Source organism: Alligator mississippiensis, chromosome 1 (assembly GCF_030867095.1).
Source record: "Alligator mississippiensis isolate rAllMis1 chromosome 1, rAllMis1, whole genome shotgun sequence".
Lineage (NCBI taxonomy): Eukaryota > Metazoa > Chordata > Crocodylia > Alligatoridae > Alligator > Alligator mississippiensis.
The window spans coordinates 97,026,539-97,038,551 of NC_081824.1; the positions used below are offsets into that span (position 1 = coordinate 97,026,539).

The 12,013-nt window shown below is 44.5% G+C and overlaps 1 protein-coding gene across 3 annotated transcripts in view; it reads right to left on the minus strand.

The window, feature by feature from the left end:
• TRAF3IP2 (TRAF3 interacting protein 2) overlaps positions 1 to 12,013 on the minus strand; it is a 53,818-nt gene that overhangs the window by 15,948 nt on the left and 25,857 nt on the right. For all 3 annotated transcript variants that reach the window (XM_019499911.2, XM_006266952.4, XM_019499912.2), the window contains 2 exons: positions 8,089 to 8,269; positions 3,128 to 3,321 (listed from right to left, as the gene is read on the minus strand). In XM_019499911.2, the coding sequence (XP_019355456.1) occupies positions 3,128 to 3,321; positions 8,089 to 8,269 (375 nt within the window). The remainder of the gene's footprint in view (positions 1 to 3,127; positions 3,322 to 8,088; positions 8,270 to 12,013) is intronic.

The following is a 12,013-nucleotide window of genomic DNA, read 5'->3' on the forward strand; positions in this document are numbered from 1 at the left end:
AATGACAGTGGAACTAAGAGAGAGGCATGTGATGACTGGTAACATGGGATTTTGAAGTAGGAATACAAGACAAAATAGTGGAAACTAAGATTCTGGTAGAGATGTTGGATCTCTGCTGATCAACACCACTTAAAACAACTTTGCCTTTTCAAATCCTAAACCTTCTCAGACAATGACAATATAACATTAATTTAAAACCATTTGTAATGCTTCCCACTGTCCACCTGGTTCTGCATTGAAGTGGGTGCACCACCTCAGTATGACAGTGGGTAGGCATAGTCAGCTGCTGTGACACACTTTGATTAGGAAAGATGTTAGATTTGTCCCTGGACAAGTTGTGTTTGTCTCAAAACAGAAATGTCCCAGGATTGGTGTGTACACACAACACTCTTCTAATGAGGGTTTAGTGAGTGGCTGAATGTACTGATGCTTTTCTGCCATTGATTCAATGATGCAATCCTGAGATAACCACTCAGACGCACTTTGTGATGTTCTGAGATAAACTATCCAGATGACACAGTGCTCCCAGCCTACGGCTGGACTAAGCTTAGGTCTCATCGTCAGGCCTCAGACACACTCACATTCATACCGCCCTCCTCTCACTAGGGCCTCACACACTCCACCCTCTCTCACATGGTCTCGTTTCTCGCATCGACAACTTATACTGCCTTGCTCCCTCTTGGAGCAGGCCCCTTAGGCCATAGGCTTTACCTAGTTCATACCTTGGGTGGCAGATGTACCGTCTTTTGGGTCTTTCCCATGACCCTCACCGGGGTAGTGGCCAGCCAATTACCTAACTGGGTCTAAGCTTGCTCTGGCCCCTTCCAGGGGTTACTCTATACATACAAACATACCGGGCACTCAGCCCTCTGGTTTTCCTTCCCCCACACTGGGGCTCCTCATCTCCACCCCCTTTCTGGGGCCACCCCTCACCAGGGCTTTCTTATCCCACACTGCGACTGGTGCTCCAGGGTCTCACGGGGACAACCACTCCCACCCTGGAGCAGCATGTCATTGTGCTCCACTATAGGTCTTGCTTTCAACCCACACGTGGCCACCCAGCAGTGGAGGACTTACCAGGGTCAAGACTCTCCCCTATCTCTCAGACTGAGCCCTTTACTCGGCCTCTGGCCCAAGCTACAACCTGAGGTGTCCAGAGACATGCCCTAGGCCTACTCCCCTCACTTGGGGCTCCGCACCGCCCCCTCACTCAGGGCCATGGGGCTTCCCTCCCTGGTGGGCTCAGGTGACTGTAACCATGCCTGGCCCCAACTACCTTTCCTCAGGGTCCTACACCCCACAGGGCTCAGGTGGCCTCAGCCATGCCTGGCGCCACTACCTCCAATGTTATGTGACCCTCTGTGGTGGCGACATGCCCCCACAGGCTCTAAAGCAGGAGAGGGTAAACACCGGGGGGTCCAAAACCCAGAAACAGACCCCCCAAGGGGGGAACTTACCTCCGTCCGGTCCGGCAGTGCAGGAGCCGGGACCGCGGTGGCAGCCGCAGCCACAGCTGTGGCCACACGAGCTGGAGTTACGCTAGCTGTTTAAGCAGCTGTTCTCCATGCGGGGAACAGCTGGACCAATCGCGATGGCCAGCATGGCCGCCGTGGGGAAGTTTAAAAGCCCAGACGGAACCCACGGGGAGGAGGAGGAGCCAGAGGGAGAGTGAGCTGGCAGGCAGCACGCATGGCGTGATGAGGCTCTCACCGGGAAAAGGCATAGCACAGCTGGTGCAGCACCAGCAAGTGGCTCAGGGGAGAACTTTGAGCCCCCGCCAGAGACAGAACAGGAGAAGCAATGCAGCTCCCTGCAGAAGCCTGACCAGGAGAGGCAAGCACCCCCTCTGGAAGAAGTAGAGCAGGGGAGGGGTTTTAAACCCCCTGTAGATAGCTGGGGAAGAGGAGGCAGCTCCACATCCCGCTCCTCTCCTGAAGAATATTTTTTTGAAGACTACAGAAGGAAAGGAAAAAGGAGGAAAGTCCCAGGGACAGGGTTAAAGGGCCTGGGCATCAAGACCTGAGGGACACGAGCCAGCGGAACCATTCAGCCGAGCGCTCTTCCCTTTCCCCGAAGCAGACCGCAGGCAAGCCCACCAGACCCAGGCCAACGTTGGACCATCACATAACCGGTTGGCGAGTGGACGGGGTGTATGGGGAGGTGGAGCCCCGTGGAACACCGCACCAAGCAACCGTGAGTACAGCCGTTGTTGGGAAGCCCCTCTGGGAAGATCTTCACTGAACCCCTCTCTTGATAGTTAATAGCAAAGTAATGGCAGGCGAGTCGAGGGGAGGGGCTACATTACCAGCAATAAGGCCCCTGACATCACACCCACCCAAAGGTGGGAGCTAGGGTTAAGGCGCCCCTACCTGCCTTTCACCAGGGTGATACCTGGCTTGGCATTTTCTGGGGGCTCCCGTGCCATTGAGAGCCCCACCAGGCCACCCACTCCTGGCACGGTGCAGTTTTAGGTCATGCCCAGGACCAGAAGCCTCCAAGTCACCCCTACAGCTCCTCCCTTACCTCCAGGATAATACATCAAGCCTTGCAGCCAGGCAATATTGCTGCCTACCTGCCAGAAGTGAACTGCCCTGTTTATATGGGTGGCCAGAGATCTAAAATGGCCACCACAATCAAGCACCTGCCGGCTGCTTGGCTCCACTCGAAGTGGCGGGCACCATCAGTGCACTCAATGCACTCAAACAAGCTCTGTCCGCCACAGCATGTTTGAGTGCATCGCTGTGTGGCATGGCAAGTTTGCAGTGTACACACAGTCTGAGCTGCAATGCCTCCTGCCTCACAGAAGCATGTAGTATAGCAAGAAATCATCTGCTCCAAGAAAACAATCTAAAAAGTGGTTATTTTCTTTAATAAAAAACCCCACCAAAATGATAAGCAATTAATGAGAATTATGTTAATTTTTTTCAGGATCCAAGGGAATAATTTGCTACAGTACACACACATGTATGGATGACTTGATGATGTTTAGTATTTTGTTTCTTTGTTTTCTTTATTTCTTTATGCGGTTTACATTTTTATGCTAACTAAAGCTTTTCATGCTATCTAAAACTGATAGGCTACTTTTGGTGAAATAAAGCCTGACAGAACTAATTTACTAATAACTTACGCAGCTCTTCTGGTAAATTGCTTGTTCTCAGAGTTCCCTTGGCTGCAGGGTTACTGGGAGGTCTTGGGACAGCAGCAGGGGGTGGAAAATTGATCATTTGATCTGCACAGTGAGGAGGACACAGGCATTCCTCCATTGGGGCGTATGCATTTGGTGGCGGCCCTCCATTAGGTAGCTGGTTGTAGAACTGGTTTCTAGAAAGAAAAGTAGATGGAGATTTCTTTATACAAGGTAAAATTCTACCCTTTTAAAAAGAGGAACAAAAATTATTCCTCTTAACAGTGTGTGGTAATGTAATTATTATTACTATTATCATTACAACCACCACCACCACCACCATCTAAATAGGGCTGACTTTTTAGAGATTTTGAAGACCTGTTGCTGGCTCAGCTATTCTGGTGCCTTTTGACATGTGTTACCACTGATGCTTCCTGGCTGGAAGTCTACCACACTGGTACAGTTTATTGAAGAGAAGGCACTGACCTCAGTAGCCGAATGCTAGAGAAAGCAGTTCTCAGATATGAAAGCTAAGAAAATAAAATCTTTTTTGAGCAAGAAAGTGTAATCTTTCCAAATGATGCTGGTCAGCAGGTTAGGTATGTGACCCTCAAAGTAACACTTGTATAGTCTGCTGTCATCATCTAGAGCAGTGGTTCTTAACCTTCTTAAATTTGACGCACCCCTCGTTAAAACGGAGGTATGCCTTGGAAAATGCTACCTCTTTGTTTTCATTTATTTTTTGACAATGGAAAAATAATGGAGCAGTTTTTCTGTTGCAGAGGATGCCAAAAGACCACAACAGGGCAAACTGTTTTTAGCACTATGGGTGACTATTTGGAATATATGTCTGGGCTCATTTTGTGAATTATATTTGCACACCTAACAGTGCTAACTTTCTATAGCACTCTGCAGCGCCCCTAAAAGGATCTCCAGGCACCAAAGGGGGCTGCACCACCCTGGTTAAGAATCAGTGTTTGCTGTGGGAACTGGCAGGGCAGGGCTGAAAGGACCTTGCAAGTGTCACCTCTCAAGAAAAGCAAAGATTTTTTTGAGTGATATCTTTTCTTGGCCCAAATGCATGGTTGGGATAGACTTAAACAAGCTTTCAGGTACCCTTCCTCAGGTCTCTGGGAAAGAAGCAGATATAACAAAAGTCTCTCCCAACCATGCCGTTGGTCCAATAAAAAGCATCCCTCACAGAACTTCTTACCTCTTGCATATTTCCTGGACCATTCTGGCTACATCATTTCAACACTACCTCCCTCTCTTCACTAACCCTATTGTCAGGTTCAGGAAGAGGTAAGAAAAACTAGGGTTACATCCTATTTCCTATTATGTGCCTAGCTAGCATGTGCATAGCTGCAGAATTGTAGTTTGTGGCACTTATGCATGTCCCGCTTATGTACCTGCCAGAAGTAAAGCAGTGGAGGCAGTGGTAGAGGAAGAGGAGGAGCATTAGGTCAATACCTAGTGGTTCGGGCACTTGCCCAGAGAGCAAGAGATTCAAGGTTCAGGATCCCCTTCAGTCAGAGAAGAACTGAACCTTCATTTCCTGCTTCCTAGCAAAATGTTGCCAACCACTCCGGTGTTTAGACCTCTCTCTAGTCCCCCCCACCTTCCCTCCTTGAATCTGACCTGCAGGGCAAGCAAGAGAGGGAGATATATGAGGTTACATTAGAAGTGAACAAAGCAGAGGGTGCATGGCTTAGTGAGATGAATGTTCCTTGGAAAGGTGGAAACCCTGGGTTCTAACCTGGGTTCCTGTTCCCAGTAAGGAGAAACCTTCCCACGATCGTATATACATTTTATCCAATGACTATTAAATGCAAGGCACAGGGCCAGCTTCTAAAGGAGGGCTGGAGAGGGTCCCGGTCAATACTTGCCCTGTTGCTTGGTGGTTAGGGTGCTTTCTGAGAAGCAGGAGACAGGTTCAGACCCTCTCTGTCTAAGGAGGCCCTATAACTTAGGTCTTGCCAGTATGCAGCTGTGTATGTGACACACAGGCACAGAACGTGAAATGGGATTTAACCCCTATTCTTCTCTTTTTCAAATACTTTTCCCTATCTACCACAATATTTAGTCAAACAAACCTTCTCTTTCTCTCTCTCATTTTCTTCCTACTTACCTCCAGTAAGTATTGACAATCTGGCCACAAGATATTTTTTTCTCCTCACATTTGGTGGATTCTGTTAAAGCTAAAAAGTTACTAAACACCCTTACAGGCAAATACTATTGATGTGCAACTTGGCATATGAAGAGTGCTGTATTTGTTCAAGGGCATTCCAAAACAAATAACTCCAATCACAAGCATGAGTAAAAGTGCTGCTAGGCTGGCAAGTATGGAATATATTGTGAACAAAAAAGAAAGATTTCATTCATCGCCATCAGCAGATTCAACAAAAAAAAATAATTTAGATTCTCATCTGTACATGTAACAGATACACATCTCACAAGTAGCACCAGCAGTTTGCCACAGGCCAGGTACCATGATATTTTAGATTTCTTGCAAAAGAGGAGCAAAGGAAAGTGAGACATACACCCACAAAAGAAACAAGGATATGTTTTTCACAGCTAATTATAAAGCTACCAGAATTTCTGTAGTATAAAATATATACAATCCATTATATTATTAAATGATAATTCATTTTTCATTTGATTAAAGAAATAAGTAAAGGGCACCAGAAATTCACTGTTGTTTCCTGTGTCAAACTGAAACTCAAATGAAACCTCTAAGTGCTGCAGCTACTGCTCGACCACAATCTTGGTCTGCTTGTGTTATTTCTTAATTTAATCACAGGAAGAGAATGCTGAGTAGCAGTCTAGCACTCAGCCAGAACTGTATGCTGTTACTGTTCCTATAATGAACCCAATTTTGTCCTGTGGTCATGTCACCCACAAACATTTTCAGAACATGGATACCTAGAAGTCAGGTGCATTCACTCATGCTTCAGTACCAAGATAAGTACCTGCAACTTTCATTTTAGTTAACTTTGGGCAACCAGGATGGAAAAAAAAATCTCTCCCTAATGTGCTGCATCTGTTAAATGAGAACAACACGGATTACAAAACAAGGGGGTGTGAGGCCTAATGAATAAATTGCTGTAAAGCCTTAAGAGATCCTGAGATGAAAACAGCTGGATGTACAATATTCTACTATTGCATGAGAAATGCTGGACCATTCATTTAGGCTAGGGACAGACATTACACATAAACCAGTTTAAGTGATCAGAAACTGGTTTAAACCTGTAACAGAACAGATGTTCAGTGTACATAAACCAGTCTGAAAATGGCTGAAACTGGTTTGAGATAAACCTGGTTGAATGTAGCATCAGACTTAACTGATTTGGGTCAAACCAGTTTATGCAATGTTTGCCTCAGACCCCTTGCTAGTTTAAGCTAAATCAGAGTCCCCCAGCATCCCAGCAAGCTCTTGGGGCTGGGCGGAGCTCTCTGCTCCACAGCAGGGCTGGCCCTTCCCCTCTGCTCCCTAGCCAGAGCTCTGGCAGAGACTTCCAGGCACAGTAGGGTCTGTTGGCTTCCCCATCTTCCCCTCACCACTTGCTGCTTAAGCAGAGATCCCTTTCTCCTCTCTGCCACACCATGAACCATAGCCAGCATGTGGTATGCTAGCTAATGCTGTGTTAGGCCTCCATCAGAGACTGCAGACACAGCAGGGTCTGCCTGGCTTCCCCCTGCCCTACCACACCCTCACTGCTCAAGCAGGAATTTCTCCTCCCTCTCATCTCCCACAATACGGACTCCAGCCCCATGGACCCTAGGTGTGTGGTATGCTAGCTAATGTTGAGAGGTGTCTCTGTGTGTCTCTCTCTCCATTTTCACCTGGGGCAGGCAGACAAAACAGTGACTGCTTAGGGCTGTTTGGAACTAATCAACAGGTCATCCGGTAAGCTGTTTAAGAAGTCTGAAGTAATGGGGAGAGGCCATTGTCTTGCTAATTAAATGATAAAGACTGTTATCACTATCAGCCCCCAGCTGGCTTGCTTGCCTGTCAGTTTGCTGCAGACAGTATGACAAAGCAGGGAGGGAGATTGAAAAGCTCTGTATCATCAACAGATGCATACACTGAACCCCCCTTCCCCCACCTTGTTTCAGAGTGCTAGCTCAGGGCTGGGGGCAGGCAACACTTCTGCCCCATGAGCAGCCAGTGGGGAAAAGCCTGGGACCATGCAGGCAGGCCTCCCTAATGAGAGTCCTGCCAGAGCCTGGCCACTCCCCCCTCAGATCAGCTCCCTGCAGAAGGGAAGGGAGGGTTGCTCTAGTGCCCCCCAGCTTCTAGCCTGAGCCACTGCAGACATGTGCCTGAATTTCCTCAGTCCAGAGAGAATGTCTGTCTGGTTTCAAACCAGTTCAGCCTAGCCAGGTTAGACTAACCTGCAAAGAGTGAATCAATTCAGGCTTAGGCTTTTTGAATGTCTGTCCCTGGCCTTAGACCCACATCAGAAATGCTCAAGATTTCCCCTATTTTTCTCTGAGCTGAATATGAAATAATTTGTTGTGAATCACTCAATAATTCAAGGTTATTTGACTTCATAAAACTGAAGTCTAAAGAATGTATCCTAACTGACCTTTGTTCGTGAATTGGGTAAGGGAATGGTGTGGAATCTCTAAGGTTTCCTTAATATATTTTCAACTCTTCTCCCTTTTAACCTTCAAGTATTTATGGCTGTTAAAGTGCACACTCCAGAATGGAGCAGATGCTGTAACAACATTTCAGATAGCTGGCTTTGAAGTTCTGGTATCACCTTGAGAATCTACATTCTGCTGGTATCAGTGGCTCCACTGCATGTTAGATAGCACCTAAACAAACACATCTCTAAACTAGCTTCCTTGCATACACCTCAGAAGTGCTACATGGCAGGCTTCAGAACAAATGAAAAAACCTCAATAGCACTACTACAGAGTTTCCAATGTTTGAGTCTCATCTCTCCAAGCATACTTACAGGAATTGCGGGTGTACAGAAGAAGAGCGTTCTCTCTGTGCTATTCTTTCTCCATTGCACTTAGGAAGAGCGTGAGGATTAGAATAATGAGGGATTACTTGCTGGGCTGGACGGGTGACTCTCAGGCAAGGTCCAGGAACAGGAGGCACTGGCTGAGATGCATGGTAAGGAGCTCTTCCATCTAAGAGATTAAGAAAACAAAGGCAGAAACTCTCATTTAATCAGCTCAGTTTTGCTCACATTCAGCTATTCATCCTTCAAACATATCCTGCTTTGTATCTAGGAAAGTTCTAGCAGCTTGGGGTTTGCATAATCTGATCAGGAGCAGGTTTCAGGAAATTTTTACCAAACAAAATTCTGTAAAGAAAACATAGTTCTGTAAAGAGGCATTCTCCCCTTTTACAAACAATATGGTTCAGCTTTCCACAGTAGGTTGAAATGTTGGGAAGATTGATGGTTAAATAGTGAGAGCTGGTCTGCTTCCAGATTTAACATGCCTGATTTTTTTTTGTTTTGTTTTTGGCTATAACTTGATAAAATGAATCATCTCAACAATCTCATGAAAGCAGAAGAAAAATCCTGGAACAAATCAGTTTGCAACACTAAGGCTAAACTGACTGAAATTATTGTAAATGAAAAGTGAAAAATTCTCTCCTGTTTTGTTGCTTCATTCTGAAAACATTTTATATCAAACTGAATTTTAAAAGGCATTACTGTTAGATTCTTGTATCACCTGAGCAGTTGCAGAGGAATCTGACATATCAATCTTTGCTGAAATAACTTCTTTGCAAAATGCTATTGTCTTCACATAACAGTGCTGTTTGGTAACTAAAATAAATCATATTCCATCTATTAGGCCAGATCATATTCCATCTATTAGGCACCTATGTGTGATCCTATTCCACCAGGCTTCAGTCCTTGAAAAACAGTAGCATGCCTAGTTTTGTGATACATCAGGCACATCTACATGCTCATTAATGAGCTGTAACTACAGCGCATTAAGTTTAGTATCTGTAATATCAGGTACTAACTCAATGCACCATAATTAGTGCTACTGCACATTAGCGCAAGTGAACAGTTTTTTTAGTGATGCTTAATGCTCATTGGATTAAGTCTACTGAATATTAGCATAAACTAATGCTTTTTTTGTGATGCTTAATGCTCATTGGACTAATCTACTGCACATTAGTATAGTAGCATGGTTTTTGTCATGCTAATGCACAGTAGATTTAGTCCAATGGGCATTAAGCATCTCATATAGACACATGCAGCAGGTGTGTCTAGATGATATGTTAATTGCACAGTAGCCTAATTCAACTGCACAGTAGCGTGCAGGACAAAGCCCATGCTATATGCTACTGTGCAGTTAGTGTCACTAAGAAGCCACGCACCAGCGCTATTGTGTAGTAGTGCCATTTACTGCGCATTGATTTAGTACTTGGTTATACAAATACTAAACTTAATGCATAGTAATTATGATGCATTAATGAATATGTAGACACACCCACTGTCAACGTAGCCTTAAGGCACCCAGGACCACAGCACTTTAAGCTGGGTCAGAGTAGCCCTGGGCTGGCAGAGGGCCCAGGGATTCAGCACCAGACTCCAGGTGGTGGCATTGGGTAATGGAGGTGCTGTCTGGGGTATGAGGGTGCTACAGTGTGGGGCTAGGCAGCATGGCAGCCCCCTGTACTTTAGTACCCTTGTGCTCCAGGTAGCCCTTGTCACCATCTACATGTGTGTTTCAGCAGAGTAAGTTTCTCCACTGTAGGATAGTACTGTCCCCAACAGTATTATCCTATGGTGGAGTTAATTAATTTACTGTGCCCTAATACCAGAGTATGTGTAGACTCTGATGCTTTACTGCAGAGCTAATTAGTCAGCTCCATAGTTAAGTGCACCCAGTAGATTTGTTTAAAAACAGTTGAAACTCTAAATGTAGAGTGTGCATCTTTTCACAAAGAAAGAAGAGTACTAAATGTTTTAAGTCCATTTTTATTTACATGTGTTTAATTTAGAACAATCACAGTTTCAAAGCTACAAAGTTCAACAAATTCCAGTTTTAAGACAAATTAAATAACTGGTGCTCTTATTTTATTATGATAAATAAAGTAGCTTTTTACCACTGCCAAATGTTAACACACAAAATAAAACAGACTACAAATACGTTTAAAAATATTGTTTACAATGCCACCAATTCCAAATATTAAAAAAACTATGATCCTGGAGCCCGAAAAAGATAAAATTCAAAGTATGCCCTGTGTGTTCTGTTACTTTGCCTTCTGATTTTTTTTTAACTTGTAAGTGTATTAGAGTCACTTTTCATGTTTCTTTCTGCCACCATGAGGATTAGACAGTTCAAAAAATAATAGTGGCTATTTTACATAATCACATGACTCCAGGAGCTAGGGCTTAGAAGAAAAATACCAAATGATAAAAATGTGAGAGTTGGCAATAGTTTATCCATGGATATTTGAGTAGGGGAATGTTCCCTTATGTTTTAGCTGGGTAGCAGTTGGGTAGGAGAATGAAATAAAAGTGAGCATGTTTTTCATGGTGTTGCTTGTGCTAGTACTAGAGAACTGACAGTGCTGTGGAGGATTCAGGATAGTTTAGAGGATTACAAGACAACACAGTCTCACCTCTTTCAAATGTATAGCCCTGATGATATAGTATTTTAATAAGTGTAAACATTGTTTATCAAAAACACATTGCAATCAAGTATCCATGGTTTCGGACATCAAGAGCACCCACATTATGAATATCTAAAGTAACTGGCCTTGAGCAAAAATAGCTTTATTGAGAGGATTTCTTTGACATCAAAAGTGCTTTTACTGTTCTACTGAATGGCAGATAGCAAGTGCCCATGGCTAGATTACAGCCTGCAAACACAATGCCCTATATTGTTATTGTCTACAAAAGGCATATTGGAATGCATTAAGTGCAAAGCAGTATTGTGGGCTGTTCCTGCCCAATAATTATTTGAAATTTAAAAAGCTGTAAGTAAATTGTAACAGTAATTTGAGATTCAGGACTCCAGTTGGCAACTTTGTGGTCTTTACCAAATACAGTTCAGTCATTTTATTTTATTTTGTTGTCTTTTCAATATGGTTGAAACATTGCTGATTTCTCCAAGGGAATCCTTCATGTTTTAAAACAGATCCCTTACTGCATACTGCTACACAGAATGAGCATGTTGAAGAGAGAAGCAGTAAGGTGTTCTGATAAATCTAGCTCTTTTTCCAGAAAATTAAACCCTGTGCTGAAGTAAGGCTTGTACAAGCTGAGGAGCAGACTGTGTTGTCTTCGGTGCTGAAGTTCCCCACAGCTGGCCTTGCTGATGGAACTAGAGATCACCCACTGAAATTAACAGGTTCAAAACAAATCCAAGAGGGACTATTTTTTAACACTGGGGCTGCATCTACACATACACTTAACTACAGAGTAGACTAATTAGCTATGGAGTAAAGCGTCACCACTTACACATGTAACAGTATTAGGTCTCAGTAAACTAATCACCACTGCAGTAAGATAGTGCTGCTGGGGGCAGCACTATCTTATACCAGGGTAATTTAATGTGATTAAATGCACATGTAGACACTGACCGTGGGCATAAATTGCACTTGGTCAGCCCAGCCAGATGGGGAGAGTTCTACCTGCCTCTTAGCTATGCAGCTTTGCACTTTCAGCACCGTTGTGCCCCAGCCAGCCACAATGCTGCCTGACACCACCCAGAGCCCAAGGCTGAGCAGCTCTGGTGTAAACTGCTACGCCCCAGCTCAAATGCTGCTGTCCTGGGCACAAGTGTATGTGCTGTGGAGTAGTTTACTCTGCCTCAAAATGCTCCTGAGTTTGCTGCTTTGAATTAATTGTACATGTAGATGCACCCAGAAAGTAGTTAACTTGTTAACACAGTGGCTCAGGC